Raw genomic sequence first — 21738 nt, forward strand, 5'->3', positions numbered from 1 at the left:
ACTGAGGAAGCTTTGGAAATTTCCCTATGTGATAATGTATTTCAGATCCTGTTATGGGTGATGCAGAGCAGAATGTCACACAGACCATTAAATTAAGACAACATCAAATTGAAGAGTGGCCTTTGACTGCATTTTAACAAACAGACCTCGTTAGCTGAGCCACTGATGAAAGGTGTACCTCCCTAACCGCAAAGAATTTCTAGCTTCCACAAAGCAACCAGCTTGCCCCGTGACTATGACATAGATCCTCCACATAGAGACAAGATGTAAATTACTATGAAGGGCTAGAGTCAATGTTTTGTAGTAAAGTCAGCTTAATGCAGGGTTTTTTTGTGGGAACTGGAAGGTGAAGACATATGGTTTATCAGCCTTTCATTCAAAACTGCTTCCTTACTTAAAGTTTTCACCAAGACTTCCTGAAGCTAAAGGTCCTCATCAATCTAATTCTGGCTTTACAAACATCACTGTAGAAAGATTTATGCGAAGGTGCAGTTGGTAATGGTTAATGTGCTGAGTAAAGGGATGGTGTTGCATATAATACAAAAAGAGGACTGAAATTATGAGGGGAGAAAAAAAAATGGGCAGAAATATTATCCCTCAAGTGCTGCAAATGTGGCTAAGTTTTTTTATACTGGAGGCTGCACCTGAACTACAGTTTTCTTCTAGGTGCTAAACATAGATACAATATGCAACTTGAAACTGAGCATGAGTTCAGCCCACGGTAAAACAAATCCTTGATCCTAGGCACATGTGCAAGGCAATGTGCTGGATTCATCACTCTGTGTTTATTTGAGAATTTGGAACCCAAAAGCATAAATTAAATGCATATCTGAAATTCTTTCCTAATACGACTTTAAATTGTCTTGCAGAACAAGGTCTACTGAAGAAGAAAGCAATAAAAACACAGTTATATCTATACATTATCCACTTTGAAACCTCTCAAACCTCTCTGTAATTAATAATTAATTATAATCAAATATAAATGTTAAATACCCAATACACACAAATATAATCCTTCTCATTCAATCAGCCTATTCTCAAACACATTGGCTCACCTATAAGAAAATGGGGACCAAGTTCTATCAGATTTCTTAAAGGCTTGTCTACCTTTCAGTTCTTGTTGTTCTTCACACTGCATTTACAGCAGAGTCTGAAAATGTTGCGTTATCTCTGCAGAATCCAGCTGAGCATCTACAGCATCTAGTAACTCACAGTGGAGCTTACATAAGATGGAGACTACATATTCAAACAGCAGTGATTTAAAACCATCAGGTTTCCAAACAATTTGGTTTGTTATACATTTTTACTTTTTCCCTTTCCCCTTCCAAGCTAGCATGCTGTGGGGGATTCCTTTGTAATTAAGATCTTTCTTCTATTCTGGATGTTTGTGCAGCCCTGGTTACCAGGAGGAATATAATTTCTTTACTGTGGTTGAGTATTTTTTTCCCCAATAGCAGTGAAATTTTTTACAGTTGTGCTATAGCACAACCCCGTCCCCCTGTCCCCCTGCCCCCAACAAAAAGCCACCCACCCCGTAACAAAACAAAACCACCAAACCCAACTCCTGTGAGCATCTGGTTCAGCAGAGTTCCTCCTTCCCTTGAGACACTCGCAACCCTGAGCTTTGCTTATACTGGAAAAATGGGCCATGTTAGGAAATATGTGCCCCTCACACAGAGGCAAAGATCGTGAGAGCATCATCCTCTTTCCTGGAGGTCTGGCACTCTGGGCTTGATGCCAACCGATAGAGACAGAACAGCTGAGGGCTGCCCCCTTCCCTCTAGTGACTTCGGAGGCATGGCTGTGGGAAGACCTTGCTGAGGGCTGACCTCCCCCTTCCCATGGGAGCTGAATTTCAGCTGAGGCCCTGCCTGAGATACAGCTAGAACTGTGTGACAGCCAGGCCTGTATCCCATCAACACGGCCCTGCTGACAACACCTCAGACCTGCCTCATTGCTATGGACTTACTTGCTGATTATGGAGTTGTGTCCCTCCCCAACTGTCATCACCAGATCTGACTTACTAATTTATTTTCCTCACTTGACCTCAGACTTCTCCCATCACCATGGATTTGTCTAGTGATCTGGACTCTCTGTTAACATCAGCTTCCACCTCCAGGCCTGGCCTATTTGCCTTGTTCAGATTCTGTGGTATGGGGCCCTGGCTAGTGAGTTCCTTACTCTGCTGGCCATGTTACGGCACTCTGCTCTTTGTTCCTTAGGGAGCATCTGACTCTCATTAGCCCCTGACACCAGAGTATCGTGGCACATGCACAAATACCAGACCACTGTATGGATCAGCATCTGTTATCTTACAGGGAATAGGTTTTTCTTCCAAAATACATGCTGCTGTTCAAAAACAAGATTCAGGTGGAACTGAAAAGGGAAAATGTGCTACCCGTCTTTATTAAAAGGGCTGCATGAAGAGTTGTAAATCAGCCAGCCTTCATTCGTTATCTGGAAAGATAATGAAACAAGCTGTTTGACAATCAGTGTGCAAGCAACTAAATAACAATAAAGTGACAAGAAGCAGACAGTGTGCATTTGTCCAGAACAAATCATGTCAGAGTAACCTAATTTATTTCTTTGCCAAGATAACTGACTTAGTAGGTGCTAAAACATATTTTGACTTTCAGGAGGGCTTTTGACATTGCCTTGATCACCATTCTCATGAAGGCCAATAGGTCTCAGGTGGTATTAACATGATGAGGTGGGTGATTGAAAAGCTATTGCCAAACTGTAGCAGTGGATGTTTTTCTGTCAGTAGGAAGGTATATCAGATTAAGAGATTTAATCTGTCTGCCAGGATTGATTACTTTAATTAGTGACTTGAATGCTGGAATTGACCTTCGACTTCAAACTTCTGCAAACAACACCGAGTTGGACAGTCCCCCACTTCATAGGCAAAGATTTCAACAAAGGTTTAACATTGCTAAATTGCAGGAAGACCCTCAAAAAAACATTGAGATGAAATTCAATACAGACAAGAACAAAGTATTACATTTAAAAAAAACAAAAACCCTTGAGTTCTCAAACTCAAAACAATGAAAAAATATGTAGTCTTTGGTAAGATAGCTCCAATCAGGGCCAGTATTTTAAGAAATCCATAATTCTGCATTGGAAAATGTGGGCTACATGAAGTGACAGTTCTTTGCCATGAACACAACTAAGGACAGACAACACCATGACACCACACCGGTCTCCTGATTTGAAATACATGCAGTACCAAATGGCACAAAAATTGTTTGCAACTGCCAAAGCTACCTTGATTTGCAGAATTTCAGCTTTGCACCATTTGTCACATTACTCTGAGCAACCTGTTGTGGCCCTGACATGCTTTTGCTTTGCCATACCTCCTCTTGTTGCTCAAAGCCTTTTCCCTCTGGGGGAAGATGTGCTCCCCAGCCTCCTCCCTCTGGCCCATGCTAGAGGGTTGCTGGCACTGCCAGGGGCACTGCCAGGGGCACCTGTGGGCATGGAATAGGTGAGAAAGGAGCTGTAGGGTTCGGGAGCCCTGGGCTCCGCAGGCTGGGGAGGGGAAGCCACAAATCTTCCAGTGCCACTAGTGCTTGAAGTCCCCCAGGACAGGTCACATTGTTGTCCCGGAAAGAGGCAAGACAGAGTCACAAGAGCTGCAAGGTGATATTGCATGGATCTCTTGGTCTACACAGCATAATACTTAAGGCTGAAAGTCAATGTCCTTTTTTTGAGTGTCCGCCTTCCAGCAGATCTGAAACAAAGGTTGCCCTTAATGCAACTTCTTGTGACTCTGACAAAAAACAGGGTGAGTTGAATGGCAGCCTGCTTCAAGACAAACACAGAAATTGCTGACAATCATTTTGAGGTTTTTTCTCTTGGCAGATATCACACAAAGGCTCAAAGATCAAAATGACGGCATAACCCATGCTGGCTTGTTTTGCTGAGCTTTGGAACTTTTCCTCCACAGATGATGTGTGACCCCCAGGAAATATCTCAGTCTTAAAAACAAAGCCTACAAGTTGGACAGCTTTTGTGGCCAGAGTCACTGCAGTTGGTGACTGCCGGCTGGCTTTATAAAACTGTGGCTCCTACAAGTTCACCCTCAGTCAAAAAACCTTTCCATTTGTTTTCCCGTAACACTTTACCTTTTCTAACTTAAAAGTACATCCCTCCACCATGGGATTTGACACATTCCCCAGACATGTTTTGAACAGTGGAGCACAGGACAAGCCATGAGAGAGAGGCCAGCCCTTTTTTCATAGACCAGAAATATCATTCTCACCTTGACAAAGAGGTCAAAAATATCATGGTGTCATTTGCAGCAGTTTCATGAGTGATTCAAAGAACAGCAGATGCCTTAATTCAAGCTTCGCTTGGATTGACAAAATACCATTTTGCTGCTGCCTTTCATGCTTTCAGACTGAACTAAAAGACAAGGGCATTTGTCCCAAAGTTATGAACAGCCAAAGTACACAGGCTGGGGACAGCCCAATGCAACGTGCATTGCTCCAGCAAGCCGGCGGAGCGCGGGACGAGGGCGGTCGGGAGTGTTGAAGCCCTGAGGATGCCATTCCGTGGTCCCCTCCCCGTGTGCCTAACGGTGCCGGCGTGCCTCAAAGCGCACAGCACAGCTCCCCGAAAGGCGCACCTCACATACAGCTCTGTCTGCTGAGGCCGGCTCAGAATTTTGGGCCGGGCACAGGGAGGAGACCCTCCTCCACGGGGCTGGTCAGCTCGCAGGCCGGCCTCCCTCCCCTCCCCGCTGACCGGCTGCCGGAGGGTCTTTCCCTGTGGAAAGTTGTTCGGTGCTTCCTGGGCGAGGGGTGGAGGTGTCCAAGGCTACCTCTGCACCTCCCCCGTCGCCTGTGCGTGTGGCCGAGCTATTTATTTAAATTGCAAATAAAGCGCCTCAGCGCCTGCCCCTGACGGGGAGAGACAGCCCAGGTGCTGCACCGGGCGGGCGTAAAGCCTGCCCCGCGGGGCTGGCAGCGACCAGCCTCATGGCCGGAGAGGTGGCCCCGGCTCCCGGGGCTCTGCTCTGCAGCCTGCTGTGGGCAGCGGCGGCGGCGGCAGCAGCAACGGCGATGGGGGGCGGCCCCGTGCCCGGCGCCTTCGGCCGCGTCTACCGGGGCGCCGTGAACATCAGCGCGGAACGAGTCTACGCTTTCGCCTACAGCAGCGAGCCCGGGCAGGTAAGAGCGTCCCCCGGAGCGCCCAGGGAAACGCACTGTATGTACTCCCCGCGCCCCGTCCTCCCTCAGCCGGCGTGGTTGGGAAGGGGTTGTCGGTGCCGCTGCGGCTCCGCACTCACCCGCCCGCATCCTCCTCCCTCCGCCGCGGGAGCCCGGAGCCACGGTGCACCCACGGACTTACCCGGCACGGCCAAGGCGCGCCGGGGCTGCGGGGTCCCGGAGGGGGTAGGCGGTTTGGTACAAGCGCCGGACAGGGCTTGGTATCTAGCGCTTCTTGCAGCAAAATATGTTTAAAGTCTAGAAGGGAATTACGAGGTTAATAGTACTTCTTAAAAAAAAGGAGGGGGGGGGGGAGTAGGCTGTCGTGTACTTAATAAGCCTTTTAAAATACCATTTTTCACACTTGAGCACTTCTGTAGGATCAGGGTGCTCACCCTTGGGAGGCTGGGAAGTGAGACAGGGCAGAGTGGGTGAGGTGTGCTGTGGTGAGGGAGGCTGTGGGGCAGGACTGCTAAAGCCATGGCTGTTTGTTTGATGGGAGAAGGAAACCTGTCATTTATGTATGCTTAGCTATTGTGGGTTTCCCCCCTCCCCCCTTTTTAATGTGTTTATCTCAAATAGCTAAGTGGTACCTTGGAAACTCTGCCCCCGTTGTTTGGATTGGGTGATAATTGGCTGGGTAAGATGTTCTGATGTACAAAAGATGGTTCACCGGACAAATGAATCCTCCCTCCTGCCCTCAGTTGCATAGGACAAGATAAAATGGAGAACATTGCTTTTTCTGCACTATGTTTCTAATGTTTCAATATGAAGGGAGTTGGTAGAGAGCATGATAAAAGGAGGGGGGAAGCTGGGGGAGGTGGTGTTAATCATAGAATCATTTTGGCTGGAAAAGGCCTTTAAGATGATCGAGTCCAGCCTTTGTCCTAGCCCTATCACCCACTAGACCATCTCCCTATGTACAGTCATCTCTTGCTTTGCTTTACTCTGTAATTCCAAAAGATCCAGACCTTTAAAGACTGGTCTTTCTTCAGGGTGTTACTATGCCATAAAATGCACCTGGTATTTATGGGGTAGGAGCTGTGTGTCAGGGCTGTGATGCAACTGAGCCTGATATTACTTAACTGTTGGGTGTCACCAGGGAACCCAGGAGGCCAAAAGCACACTTTGGGCATGACCCTCCTTGTAGAACTTGGTGGTGGTGTAAGTTAGGCTTCTTCTGGTCTTACAGGTATTGGATATTTTGCTGAGGTTCCATTGGCAGACCAAATGTTGTCTGGGGCTTGTTAGCAGGGATAGCATAAATACTGACTTCAGTTAAATTGAATCTAGTTCCTTCTCTTTGAAACTGTTGTGTTTTGCTGGACATCTTCCACAAAGTTTTCTCTCCTGGAGAACTAGGGTGATAGGGGAGTGGGGGGAGGCAGAGACGGAGTACATGGCTTCTCAATGTTGTTTCTGGGTATCTAAATGCATCTTCTACTCAATGGCTGCTTTAAACACTATGCCATTCTCATGGTTGGGAAGAGCCAGCCACCCAGTGCAGACTAATGCTGTGTTTAAGCGGAAAGTTTCATGGACTAATCGCCATGTTCCGATATGCTGGCACATGAAATCTCTGCAGAGGTAATAAGCTGCTCAAGAACATATCTAAGAAGGGAAACTTCAAGTTTGAGACTTGGTATTTTTTTAACACCCAAGCAGTGCCATGAATGTGCTTAAAAAGCCTCTGCTATGAAAGATAATTTGGAAGAGTTAGTCCATATGGTTCTGAGGATAGGGGCAGTCCTAGAGAAGAGAAAGCTCCAGAAAGACCATATGGTGGCCTTTCAATGTTATATATGGGATGTGCAAGAAAGATGGAGAGGCTTTTTACAGTGGTCTGTAGTGACAGGGCAAGGGGCCAGTTTTAAAGAGTAAGAGGATAGACTTGGGTTGGACATCAGGAAGAAAAAGTATTTATTTATTTTCAAATGAGAGTGGTGAGATACTGGAACAGGTTGCTTAAAGAAGGTGTGGATGTCTCATCATTGTGAGTGTTCAGGTTGGATAGGGTTTTGAGCAACCTTATCTAGTGAAAGATGTCACCCTGTCCATGGACTAGATGATCTTAAAAGGTCCTTTCCAACTCAGACCATTCTATGATTCATCAGTGAGAAGCGCTACAGATGTTATTCCTGAGCTGAACCAACAGAAGCCTGTCTGGCCTAACTGGGATAATTGGCAATGGGTTTGTGCAGCCTCCTGCCCAGCTGCAGCCTTGACCTGAGGAGAAGGAAACACAACTGGGTCTCCTCTTGACAGCCTGGTCACAGGCAGAGGTTGATGTGTCTGATGGCTCAGCATCTTCCTCTTGATGAGGATTGCTTAAGGTTTAAAAGCTTGATAGTGGAAGTCTTGACTTTAATCTGGGACCGTGCTTTTGTGGGCAGGTTTTTCTTGTGCAGGAGTTTTGAAGATACTTACGAGTGTGCTGTCTTGCAAGGAATGCAAGTTCTGTAAGAACTTAGTGTGTTAGTCCTTGTCTTTTGCTGCAGTTTTTAACCTCAAACTCTTAGAGTGGAGCACCATCCAGCATTTGCCTGCCACTTGTGAACTCTTTCCTGGTCTTCTTGGTCTTTTTAGTTCTGTCTGTGCTGACAGTAGGCCAGATAGAAGCCTCCGATACCTTGAGGCAGATACCACATGGACCATTAACCTTAGTTACAGGAAATTTAATTGAATAAAAAGAGCATTTCCCATGTGCAAGAGCTGCAGTGTGTGAGTTTAATTGATTTTTCTCTGAAGCAAAGCCAGGTGTGGTTCTAAAATGGGGATTTGTCTCCCTGATGTGACGAATTTGCTGTTTCCCCCTCTCTGCTGCCCTCTCATGAGAGCAGGCCTACCAGGCAAGGTAGAACTTGAAGCCAAGGACAATGTATGAGGGCTTGCTTGTGACCCATTAGTCCTCAGTATATGTTCTGGTTGCTCATGTGTTATGACTGCCAGGGCACAACTGAGAATGCAGCTGAATAGGGCAATGCTTGAACGATGGATGACGGAAAGAAGGGACGAAGACTGTAACTCCTGTTTGGTGCTTTCAGGACTTAACATTTTCTGAGAAGTGTTCTGCTTGCCTAATCTCAGAGGATATTATTCAACCCACAATCTTCCTTGCTCCTTGGGATACAGGTACACATGCAAGAGGGAAGGGGAAAAGCAAGTCCTATATGAGAGTATTCATGAGCAGGTGTATACAAGATGAAGAAAATACAACTTGGGGTTCTGGAGCAAAGCTGCTTTGAGATAGGCAAATGACTTCCCTTTTGTGCAATTCCTGAGTGTGTAAAATAAAAATAAGGATACTTATATGCAGACCAAGTCACCTCTCATAAGACACTCTTATGCATGTATACATTGCTGGGTCTCTCCTCTCTGTGTGTAAAGAAAACCCTTTTATATGCTGTGCAGAAACACCTCAACTTGTGTCTTGGGGCAGGGAGAACCATCAGGCTTTTTTGTGCTTGGCAACTAGGATTTAGGCCTTAATTCCTGCATTGTAGCTGTAAAAAATAAAGCTGTGCTGAGGAGATGCACAGCCACCTCTGCTGTGAGAGCCTTCTAGAGTCAGTCTGTGAATAGAGGGACATGTCAAGCTCATTCCTCACTGTGAAAAGTATTCATTTGTTATGGTGTAGTCCTACTGCTTTCCTAGTTCCCTTTTCCTCTGAGATGGACTTTTAATTTTTCCTTTCTGCACAACTGTTGTTTAATATTTAACTGTGAGTGTAAAAACTGAGTGTGATAAAGCCAGCTGTTACGCTTGTCACTATGCTCTAACAACAACAGCATATGTAGGCTATTTGAAGTCTGGTGAACAGTTAGTTGGGCAAACAGGATTATCTTAATTCTACAACTGTTTAACCTGAGGACATCCAAGATGGGGGGAAAAACATGAGCATGCTCATGAGCATATCCAATTCCACATCTTCAATGTATCCCTACTTGGGAAGGAAGAAGGAAGGATGAACTGATTTGCTCGTGCTGCCTGTGTAGTGTGTTCCTGCTCAGAAGACTGAACAAGAATTGTAATATATTTTTGCTGGATTTACTGTTGACCGGACAAGGCTTTCTATGAAAAATGAGAGAACCTACTTAGTTCTGTGATTACAATAATACAAGAGCTTCCAAAAAGAAGTGTGCTGGGGTGCTGAGGGACTCCTTCCACCACTGTAAACTCTGGAAGTTGCTAATGGTTAATTCTCTGAAAACACAAATGCCACTAGTGTTGTGCATGTGGTTATTTCATGTACCGGGTCCTAAGCGGTGCAGGGGAGTGTCATGAGGAAGGAGACAACAAAAGTTTTTCCCTAATTGGAACACAGGTCAGCTGAACACATAATTTCTGAGATATCTGGACTGTACTTAGAAAGCCAAGTATCTTTCAGGAGAAGAAGTTTCCAACTTCCCATTTGTAGGCAAATCTGCTGCAAACCAGACACAGCTCTTGGACTTTCACGCAATACATCTTAGTTGCAATAAGCTCAAAAGCTGAGCAGTGGGCTGCACCTATTTTAGGAGAAAGAGTGGGTGATATATTCCTCCTCCTCCTCCTCCCTCCTTGCCAGGACTAGGAACAGAGCCCCCATCTCGGTTTCCATATGGCACAGCCGTACTGTAAGCTCTGATTGGCAGTAAATTGAGCTGTGGCTTCTCTGCTGAGCAGTTGTACCGTGTGAGGATGTGTAGCCCTGGAGTGACTGTTTCTTCTGTGTAGTCTATCTGAGAGGTGATAAGTAAAAAAAAAAAGCCCCCTCAGTGAATGAGTGAGAGAGGTTGTCCCACCATGGAGGGTTGCTAACATCGTTACCCTTCCTTGATTCATGATGCAGATAGGAAAAAGTTGACTGACCTAAGGGGTGAAGGAAATCAACACTAGTAAGAACAGAGGTATTTCAGTTAGATGTCTTGAACTTTCTAACCCTCTAGTAGAGACCAAATGCCTTTTCCAGCCCAAAGAATGTGATGCATTTGGGTTCCCCTATCCCCTAGTGAATCGGTCTCTCATATTCTAAGTGTGGCTGACAGTTGCACTTGCTTTGCTCTATCTGTGCAAGGAGTCAGAACTGGCATCTACCCATACATCCCTCTGAGACTCTGTGATGATTCACTTGCTCAGACCAAAGCCATCTGTTGTAGCTGTAGGGACACTCCTTGATGTACTACACAAGGCAACTTGGTTTAATAAATGTCAGTGATCAAATCAGTGTTTACTGTTCTGTGTTTCATATGCAAATGTAGGTCCCACTCCAGCAGTGCCCATGTCTGTTCTAACAAACCTAGGGACAATTATTTCACCTCTGTCTTCTGAGTTGGTTCTGGGCTTTGTGTGTAGGACTCTTCAGACTGGAACTAAACTCCCTCAAAGTGTTCAATTACTCTCCTGCATGTCTTCTCCACAATGTTAGTCTTGGCTCCAGCCCAAATTTCAGCCCACAGCTACGTCATGCATGCAATAAAACTTTAGTCTCTTTTTTTGGAGACGGCCAAACCTGAGGTATTGGTGGGGGGAACAGATTAGCTTCTGTCTTTCCTTAATGCTGAGTGAAAGCCCACCATTTTAGTCACAAAGATGCAGGCCAAAACCAAATAAACTGAGAAGGCTACAAATGTTTGAACAAGAAGATCTCCTAAGGTCAGAGAGCTCCTGTTACTCCAGGATATCTAGGGCCCGGACACTCTTGCTTATGGTTGCTGGCTCTAGTCTGTTCACCACAGGACACTTGGAAAGGCCTCAGTGCACGATTTTTGGGAGCCTAGTATTAATCTCCTCTTGAGGCAGAAATGTAGGCACAATGTCAAATCCAGAATAATCAAGGCTAGTTATAGTATATGATGGTTCAACAGAATCCATTTGGAATAACTTTTTAATATATCATTTATATTTTTTAAAGAAAAAGGACAACCCTGGGAGATGACAGTGTAGGCAGCATAGAGCACGCAGCACATGGAATGCTCTCGCTGCTTCTCAGTGGGTTCTCTTGGCCCCTCTTTGCCCTGTCCAGAGTAATGTGAAAAGCTCTTGCTTACAGAAGAAACCAAAAGTTAACTATGAGAAAAATGGTGTAGGGGTCTGCTGGAAACATGAGTTTGAATGTTTTCTGCAGCAAAAAATACAGTCTTAAAAATTTGTCTCTAGCAAAAATGAGATATCCTGAAGTAGAAGAATGATATGTGAGGTGGCTTTACTTTGAGCTGGAGATGGGATCATGTACCTACCTGAGATCCCTTCAAATATAACCCAGTGATATTTGATTTGCCATCCAATATGAATTTGGATGTCCAGTCTGCATCTTAAAATCACTCTCTGGTTATGCTGTTCTGTTGTTTAAAATCAAAGATGATCTGATTTTGTTGTTCCCTCTGCTGTCTTCTCCCCACCCCTCAAGATGTTTAGACTAATAAAGAAAAGAATTTCTGCATAAGAGTAACTTCAAAATGTCTCTCCTCAGTTTGAGTGCTTTCCAAGAGCAGTGCAGCAATTTATAATACCAACATTTGCAGTGTAAGTGGAGGCTGAAATGTCCTCAAGTAACTCATGCAGAAGTTGTTGGGTAGGAAGGTATGCTTTTCCTATACAGACTTCATCTGGTACTTCAGGGGATATTTAAAGAGTGAAAGTGCAGTCTGTGAAAGCTGTATGGCAAGGGTGTGCCATCTGCTTGGTTTGAGAATATAGTTCAGTACATTTGCATAAGCAAACATTATTTCCTGATGTGTATGCTTAGAGAAACACAGAGGATTTCAGAAACATCCTTTTTTACTTTCTTTATGCCGATCTTTTTCTTTGAACGTAGAAACAGTCACTTCAGTGTAATTTAAAACAAATGAACAATGTTTGGGTTTTTTTAATTTAAAAAAAAAAAAAACAAGAAGACAAGATGAGACAACATGTAGGATATGCAGTTTGATCCACAGCCAAAGTGTTACTGAGGTGGAGAACTTGGGAGCCAAGAAAGAACCAGATATTTGTGTGTGACAGTAATCCCTGGAGTTATTTCCGTGAGCTTGGGATGGCAACAAATTTGAAAAGGTTGTAAATCTTTTTGTTTGAAGGATTGTTCTGGCCCAGAATTCCAGCTACTATGGGTTAGGAAGATGTTCTTTATTAGTTTCTCCCTGGGCTGGCTATTCAAAAAAGGATTTATTTGTTTATTTTTAACATCTTCTTCAAGTCTGAGCATGGTTAGAAAGAGGTGTCTACTTCATCTGTTGTGATAACTCCTATTTTTTCCTTTCTCTCTGTCCTAGAGACTCCCTGGTGACATTGGATAGAGGACAAAATTTAAAAAAAAAAAAAAAAAGATAAATATTAACATGCCTCATATTTGTCTTTCTTCCATTTATGCTGCACAGATACTGTTACAAACAAGTGAACTCATGGGAATGTTCATGGCAGACCATAAGTCCACACAGCCTATTTGCACCAAGTCTAACTTTTAAATGAAAAATATTAATTTTGGAACAATTAGCTAAATGTGACTGAGGTTGTGCTTGACATACCTAGAGTCCATTGCTCGGTTTATGCTGCTTTAGATATTTAGTACTCCTGGCAGAAATGCTGGAAGAAAACTGTAGGCCAATGTTGTTGGACAGATTGCTTTTGGCAATTAAAATTTATTGACATTGGGGCACAAACTCAGATGGGGAAAGGCTGAAAGGGAACGCTCCTCTGAGCTCCATTTATTTTGTCAGACAGGAATGATGCTTCTATCTCATAAAGGGGCAGAAAAGAGGTTCTGTAATGTCTGTCACTATCTCATAACTATTTTCCTTTAGAATCTCGGCTTCCCCTTGTTGTATTGGCAGTGGGAAGAGCAGCCAAGTTCAATGCCGACAGATACACGTGCTTCATTCACTGCCTCAGTCGCTTCCAGTCTGTCTGTCTGAATCCACCTTCACTTAATTTCAGGCTTTATATTACAATGAAGCACCTCTTTCTTGTGCAACAGCAGACCGCAGCAATTCGGTGGCTTTTGCAGACATATCCTGAGCTGAGATCTTCCATTGTAACTAGCAGCCTGCGTGTTTGCTTGCCGGATGTGTTCCCTGCCCACTGGCTTGGCTTGGTGCCTCGGCAGGCCCACGACCAAGTGCTGTCGCAACGTGGACTGATAGTCCCCAATGGTCCCGCAAGGAGCGGCTTGTGTGTGGGTGCGGCAGAGAACGTGGCAAAGCCCTGGTGTGATTCGAGGGTTTTGCTTAGTGTGAGGTGGTGGAAAGGAATCCACAGGAAGCCTTCGCTTGCAGCAGAAACTGTTGTTGCAACCTCCTACCTGCCCTTAAATTCACATCTCCGCAGTCTTGAGATGATGTGTAATCTCTGTGGGAAATGCAGACTTGATAATCCGTCCAAGGACTCTCTTGTGTCAATAAGAGCCTGTTTTATTTTGGTTAATGTTTGCAGCCGTGTTGGTCCTGTTCAGCTCTGTGAATTTGGGACTGTCTCTTTCTGCCCATTCCCACCTAGAGAATGGACTTCAGATGCATTTAAAAAAAGAAATCTTTTTTTTCCCCTCCTATCTCCAGGGTGGTGATAGAAGTACAAATATTTGTCTTTCCTAGTCTGACATGTTTTTATATAGTGCTAAGAGCTCTCTCTTTATTCATCTGTCTAACTGCTCTGTCCACTTTGAAATACAGAAAAAAACCCCCTCAAGGTCAGTCATCTCAGAAACAAAACTCATGAGCTTGGCTGCTGAATAGAGATGCACATGGCAGAGGCTTAGCCATGGGAAGGAATGCAAGGAGCAGAAGTTTCTGAAGCAGTCCTGACTCTGTGTCAGCCCTGTAGCACAAAAGACATCAGTGTGGTTATTGCCAATAAACACTTCAGCAGGGCCTGACTGTCAAAGGGAATATTTGGTACATGAGATTGTTCCCCAAGACCGAGTCTGGACTGTCCCATGTATCTGCAGGAGTTGAGGATTTCAGCTTCGAAGGTACAGATGAAATATAGCACACCATATTATAGTGCCAATACAGAAAACATCCTTCTGTGTGTATATGAAGAAGGGGAATGCAGAGATGCAAATGGTTTTCTGTGGTGCTGGAAATAATCTGCTCCTGAGTGAAGTCCATCATCCATGGTGGTGTTGCAGGAGTGACAGCAGCCTTGTTGACCCTTTACTGTCCAAGCAAAACTGTCTTCTCATCTAGCCAATGCTGAGTGAGTAGGCATGGATGCCAAGGAGGCTCATAGTCTTTTGTTCTGGTGTGTCAAGTTATTTTTATTTTAAATAAATACAGTGATTTTTAGCTAAACTTCCTCTTGTCTCTACATGCAGCATAGCACCTTATTTCTGTATTGAGAGGGAGGATGATGGGTGGTCCTGTAGCAGGGAGGGTTCCTCGAGTCAGAACTGCTTGTTCTTAAAATGAAATAATCTTTGGGAAGGTGTGGAGACAGAATGATGCTTTAAGTAAATAAATCACTTTTTTCCTTCACTTTTGTTTTTTTTCCCCATTCTTCTAAGGAGATTTTGCTGGAGGTGATGCCTTTGAGGCAAATGCCAAATGATGACTTTGAAAGGGAACGATGGTATTACTAGCACTGGCTCAGTGGTGAATTTGTTAAATCTGTTGCATGAAAACTTGTATATTGTCTATATCATGACAACAGAATCTAGAAGCAAACATGAATGAAGAGTTTGCAGTAGGTTAATTGGAAGAAGGCCTGAAAAAGCACAAATATCAATTCAGAGGTGCTACGTTGTTACGCTTGTCCCCTTGTAATGATGGCACTGAACAGTTCACCCTGCCAGACAAAATATCTTTCTCTAAGACACTAATTAGGGTTTCTACCACTCTGTAGCACAAAATCAGAGTGATTGACGGCAGAAAATCACAGTCCTGCTTGCAGTTAAATGCTGATCCTTTATCCACTTTCACAAGCTTCCCCATAATTGCACCTAGGCTCTGCTGGACTGTTGCTCTAATATTGCCAAGCTCATTTACAAGTGAATGGGGAAGATCAGAAGGGACTATTAGTTGGGAACTTCTTGAGCAGATTTGGCCCACAGCAAATCCCACCTGTTTTATTGCTGCATTTTGGAGGAATAGCTATTCATAGAATGGTAGGAATCGGAAGGGACCTTTAGAGATCATCTAGTCCAATGCCCCTGCAGAAGCAGGTCCCCCTAGATCAGGTTGCACAAGAACATGTCCAGGCAGGTCTTGAAGACCTCCAAGGAAGGAGACTCCACACCCTCCCTGGGTAGCCTGTGCCAGGGCTCCCTCACCTGAAAGGTAAAATAGTTTTTTCTTATGTTTAAATGGAAGTTTTTGTGTTCCAGCTTCATCCCATTACCCCTTGTCCGGTTGCTAGATACCATCGAAAAAAAGGCTGCCCCTATCTCCTGACACTCACCATTTAAATATTTGTAAATATTAATAAGATCCCCCATCAATCTTCTCTAGACTAAACAGCCCCAGTTCCCACAGCCTTTCCTCATATGAAAGATGTTCCAGTCCCCTGATCATCTTGTGTCAGGCACAGACCTATCAACCAAAGCTTTGTGCTGCTGGGAGCTGTCGCTGTATCCCTGAGACCTGTGATGGGGAGAGCGAGGCTGTACTGAGGGCTGGGATCTGGTCACTCTACCGGAGGAGCAGGATCTGCCCACAAGATGCCCCCTGTTACTCTGGTGATGGTAGCAGGGTAAATAACTAGATAGGCTGGAAGCTCAGTTGCCATCTGTCCAACTTCTTAATCACTCTGGGTTTGGGTTTTTTTCCAGGACTTTTATGATAAAGATTTTGAAGGAATTAGGTGGTATGATGGTCCTGATTGATCTGAGTTGTGTGCAAATGTAGGAAGAGCAGAGATATTCACTGCAAGTGAATTGTTACTATATTGAGGTGAAATATAAAGTACTCTGGGATTTTCTTAATGAGCTGCTCTGTAAATGTTGCTTCTTGCTTTCTGATGCAAGGGGCAGGGATTAATCCTTTCTTGTAGTAGAAAGTAGGCTGCAGGATTTGTCTTCTGATGCTGGTCTAGATGCACAGCAGAAATCCTAGTCCTGAATGTTTGCTCTGTGGCAGCTGTTGCTCTTTGATATCCTCAGGGAAATGCTGCAGCCCTTCTCCGGCATAAAAGTACAAAAAAGCACAGGTAAGCCATGTACTTGGTGTCTTCTGAGACTCATCTTGAACAAGCTGTGGTCATTAGGATCCAAGATTAGGCTAGATGGAGATATTTTGGGGAGATAGTTCTACTAATTTTATGATAACCTTGGGATCAAAATTCATCTGATTACATGAACAAAATTGCTTTGAGGGTTGTTTGTAAAGGCTGGAGGTTTGAGAACCACCAGGGTTTAAAAAACAGATTAGAGTCTCCAGGTGAGATATCAGCGGAGCATCAAAGAGGAGGAGAGTGGGATACTTGAATGCTGCCCAGAAGAGAAACTATAGCTCTATCATCCAGGGAGCAGCAGCTTTGTTGGGTGACTGCTGGAAAGAGCTGGAGGGATGTTATTTGTAGGGGGGGGAAAGTACTTGCAATTGAAGCAATTTCTTGGCTTTTCAGTACTGCAGTAGGAGAATGACAATGTGCTATGAACTGCAGGCTATATGACACCATCCCTCTTAACTTGATGTTTATCAGGGCCACACAGTAGAAACTGTACAGGGAGTAGATCTCAGACTTTAAATATCTCTGTCCCCAATCGTCCCCAATTAAGCTTTGGCCACGTTTTTTGTGTTCTTCTGCCTCTTTTTGCACACTTTTTTTGCTGTAGAGTCTCAACATCTACAGCTACAAAATGGAGATAATTACCGCTGTGGGCATGTAGGATGTTATTGCAAAATCAAGAGGCCTTTCAGTAGTTGTACATTAACTCTATGGGAGAAGATAAAACTCGCATAAGTCTTTGGTTACCTGAGCAGACCCTGCAGGCATCTGGAGTGGCAGCTGCCACAAGAAGCAGGGCTGCCTGAAGAGATGGTCACTCCTCAACAGAATGAATTAATCCTGGCATTGCTTATTGTTAGTTAAGTAAACATCTAATAGCCTTGGATTCGAAAGGCAGCCTCTTTTATTTTTCCTCTCTGTTTCCTATTTTTTTCCTCCCTTAAAGGAAACTTGACTGCTCAGACTAATAAAGCATGTAATCTGGAAGAGCCTTGAGGTATCAAAAAAGATATGCTCAATGTATTTACATATAGGAGAGAGAGCAAGAATCGGTGTTGACAGCAAAGAGGAGGCAATTTGTAACCCCGTGCATGTATGGGCTGTAGCGCTTGTTCAGGGACATTACAGCTACCCTGGGTGAGGAGCAGCAGGAGCTCAAATTGGGACGTAGAGTGGCTGCAGGAAGCTTGTGTTGAGTAGGGCCTTGACTGGGTCCAGCTTGGCAAAATTTTTCAGCTGCCTGCAGCCATGGTCTTAACTTTCCTATCACAGGAAGTGAAAATGCTTAATTATTTGGGTAGACTCAGCAATGGACGTTAAGACTAGCAGGAGAGTGTCAGAGTAAAGATGTGTGTGAATGAAGCAGTAATGTCTTGCTGTATGAGAAGTTTAACTGTTGAGCTCATCCAGGAAGCTCTCACAGAGTTGTCTTTGTCCTGTAAAAGCTGGAGGAGTAATGTTCTGCAGATTTACCTTGAGTGATTATAACACAGCTAAGCTTTCACACCTGGACTATTGTGTCCGGGTCTGATCTTCCCAGTATAAGAAAGATATGGACTTGGTGAAGCAAGTCCAGTGCAGAGCCACAAAGATGATGGACTGGAGTGTCTCTCTATGAGGACAGGCTGAGAATGCTGGGACTGTTCAGCCTTATGCAGAAAAAGCTTAGGGAAATCTCGTCAATGTTGTATAAATAACTGGTGGGAGGCAAAGAAAGCGTTCTTCTCAGTGGATGCCTGGACAAAAGTGACAAGGCAACAGACACAGGCTGAAACACTAGAAGTTCCATCTGAACTTTTTTTTTTTTCCTAGCTGTGAGGGCAGTCAAAGACTGGAACAGTTTGCCTGAGAGATTATACAGCCTCCTTCTATCTGTGGGGATATCTGGAACCCAATTTAGCCCCAGAGCAGCTTTGTCCTGGGCAAATTATGGTAGGGTTATAAAAGGTGAGGATGGTATGCTTGTGTCCTGTTAGGCACTGTGACTTACTGTCTCCTGCAAGGGCACAAATTGCTGTTTGGATTCTTAATAGAGGCTCCCAAGGGAAATAAGCTCCAAGACTTGCCTGTCCCCTTTGGATTTAAAGGCCTGCCTTGTCCAGCGGTGACTTGTGCTGTGCAAATACTTGCTGCTCCCAGGTTCTGGGCTGCATTGGCAGAATGTGGTGTAGGAGTTGTGGCCAAGATGGAGGCATAGCACAGTTAGGAAGGTTTGTCCTCTGCTGGGATTTACAGCACGTGATATGGAGTCTAAGTGTTAAATCTTTTCAGCTATTGCCTTACTCCCCTTCGGTTGGGAGGGAAATCAAGTCAATAGTACTGCAGCATTTGCGGCACAGGTGCATCTGTAAGCCAGGTGAACTCCAGCCACAAGCTCTCAGCTGCTGTCCCCATGAGCGGCCTCACTGTCTGGGTGATCCCATTCACCCAAAGGTGTGCTTGAGATTATATCTCCATAAGGCTTCAGCCCCTGCTACTGAAGTAGTGTACAATCAGTATGAAAGGGGTAGGCTGCAACCATTCTTTGTCTGTCCCTGTGATACTCAGCTCATTTGTGAAGCAGAGCACATTTCCCATATCTGTTACAGAGCCTCATGAAGAAAACAAGGGTCTTGCAAAGCTCCTTTGAGAGAAACTGCATTAGAGTAGAAAAATCCTTCCTTTTTGGACAGGACTCATAGGGCTCTGCTTTGTTTGGTGAATATTAAAACATTTCCTTGCATTAGCAGGGGATTTGGACTATAGGTCACTTTCCACCCTTGCCATTCTGTGATCATCATATGTGTTCATCAAGTGCTCAGGGATGTGGTCTTACTGTAGCATTCCCTTCTTTTCATATTAAAACCTAGGAATTCCAGAAACAGGTCCAGTAGACATTTAAGATCACATAAAATGTGGAGCAGAGGTCTCAGACTGTGAAATAGTGGTATTAAAAATAGTCCTTCAGCCTTGTGTTGGCAGTGCTGTGATTTTGTGCTTTGGAACTAGTATTTGATTATATGGCCATGACTTCTCAAATAATACACCACAGAATGCGGGCAGTATGTATTTCTACTTGTGTAAGCCAAACAGCACAAGAAACTAATACAGCTGGGAAATGCACTGTGCCACTGGAGATAAATGACTTGCTGTGTATGCAGTGTAATACACTAGTGGGAAGAGCTGAGATTTCCACAGGGCTTAAGATTAATTCATAGAATTATTCTTGCTGTATCTTAATAGATATCAAAAGCTGTACATTTTTGCTTTTATAATAGAACTGTCTCCCGTGTTTTGTAGGATACTTCAGAGAAGATTTTTTTTTTTCTTTCAGCTGACTTGTAAACAGTCTGTGAATGTCTGTTGGTGTTAGTTCCCATTAGAATCAATATTAAAAAACTTAGTTTGCTGAAGAGGAAGATCCCAAGTGGGAAGAAGAGGCACTCTCACATGTATGCAACTTTCACTCCTGTGTCCAAAGCCTGGGAAAGCTATAAAAGTAGTCCCCCCTTTCCCCCTTTCCCCCTTTCCCCCTTTCCCCCTTTCCCCCTTTCCCCCTTTCCCCCTTTCCCCCTTTCCCCCTTTCCCCCTTTCCCCCTTTCCCCCTTTCCCCCTTTCCCCCTTTCCCCCTTTCCCCCTTTCCCCCTTTCTCCACATAGCATTACAATATACTTCAAATAAGCAGTACGTTTCTTTAATGGAGAATTTAGAAGTAGAGATGCCACTTTGTCTTCCAATGAATGCAAATGAATTGTAGTTATTTAAAGTAAACCTGCTTGCAAAATATCCATAACACATGTAATGAGTTATGTTCTGTATTTGTGAAGTCAGTGCAGAGAGAATTTCCCAATGTTTAACTTCTATTGATGACTAGTTGAGGATGCATAACCCAGTACTACTCTACTGTTTGCTGGGAGTCTGATGTGTGCTCTTAATGTGCTGAGCCCTGGAAGGCCCTTCACCTGTGGAAGTGGACTTGCTTGAATGCTTTCATGGGCAAAAAGCTGCTGGAATGCATCTTTTCTGCAATTGTAGTTGGTTTTCCAGTGGATGGAGAATGATTCCATGTGCTTGCAGGACTGCAGCCTGATGATCGTGTCTTTGTGCCGCTTAGATTTGTTTTCATGTTCAGTTCCAGTGTCACTTCATTTGGGTCCCTGTTCCTTGTTATAGTGAGAACAGGCAACACCTACAAACAAGCATCATCTTGTTCAGCCCAGTCCCTGGCTCTCCCAGTTATACCAATGTATCCTGGCTCGGATCCCCTGGCTATGCAGGGTGGCCACAGAGGGACCTTCCAGTGCTGTCTGGTGATGGTCCCCTACTGTGGTGAATACCCTTCAAGTGTAATGAGTCTTGATTTGTGATGATGTTTTTCTTAACTTGGTTTTACCACCCTATGGCCCAATTTACTTGGAAACAAAATTGCCTATGTAGTTTTTGTGATGAAAAGGAAAAGCTGAAAGGCACACCAAAAGAGTAGTACAAAGGTTTGGAAACCAGAAGGCAATAGACAAATATTCCAGTATTTGCCCTTCTGTCTGAAGAGGTTTTTAATTCAATTACTTATTACCTTTTAGAAATTGGTGACTGTAGCCTTGGTGTTACGGTGGTGATGGCATGAAAATTGATAATTATTATGGCTTTCAAAAAGTTGTTTTGTTCCAGTAAATTAAATGCCAATGTGAGCCTAGCATCACTAAACAAGAATAAATGGGAAATTTTCTTTTAGGCTTGTGATTGCAGATGCAAGCTCTTTCTCTGAATCTGGTGTCCTCAGTATAAGTGTAAGCTGCCATCTCACGTAGCTGCCCTTCTGCTCCCTGGCCAACTCCATATGTTTTTTCTGAAGGTGGCACCCCCCCCTTCCAGCTCTACTCTTCTTGGCAAGTATGATGTCCAAGATATTTGTGAAAAGATTTTTCACTGATCTAGTGAGAGCCCATTCTAATTTTTAAAGATGTGGTGGGCTTAAAACTTGTGTATGTTAGCTACCTATTACGCTTTCATGAGTTAAAAGTCTCTAATTCAGATATACTGCCTCTTCTGATGAGTTCTGCATTCTTATATCCTGTTTTCCTGAGTAATGTGTGCACCAATAGAGAAGGAGCTGAAGAGATTGTCTTTTCAAGTGGAAATGGTGTCTTTTCCATTTGCTGCAGACAAACTGCTTGCTTGCTTCTCAAAGCAGGACAAGGGGTAATGGAAAGAAGCTGGAACACAAAGAAGTTCCATTTAAACATAAGAAAAAAGCTATTTTAGTTCAGGTGAGGGAGCCCTGGCACAGGCTGCCCAGGGAGGATGTGGAGTCCCCTTCTCTGGAGGTTTCCAAAACCCATCTGGACGTGTTCCTGGGTGACCTGATCCAGGTGGACCTGCTTCTGCAGGGGGGCTTGGACTAGATGATGTCTA

The 21738-nt window shown here is 44.2% G+C and overlaps 1 protein-coding gene across 2 annotated transcripts in view; it reads left to right on the forward strand.

Annotated features, from left to right (window-relative positions):
* Positions 1 to 4847: 4847 nt before the first annotated feature.
* SIDT1 (SID1 transmembrane family member 1) overlaps positions 4848 to 21738 on the forward strand; it is a 49051-nt gene continuing 32160 nt past the window's right edge. For both annotated transcript variants that reach the window (XM_061988748.1, XM_061988749.1), the window contains exon 1: positions 4848 to 5171. In XM_061988748.1, coding sequence (XP_061844732.1) covers positions 4980 to 5171 — 192 coding nt within the window. In that variant the 5' untranslated portion in view covers positions 4848 to 4979. The remainder of the gene's footprint in view (positions 5172 to 21738) is intronic.

This window comes from Colius striatus, chromosome 1, assembly GCF_028858725.1.
Source record: "Colius striatus isolate bColStr4 chromosome 1, bColStr4.1.hap1, whole genome shotgun sequence".
Classification (NCBI taxonomy): Eukaryota; Metazoa; Chordata; class Aves; order Coliiformes; family Coliidae; genus Colius; species Colius striatus.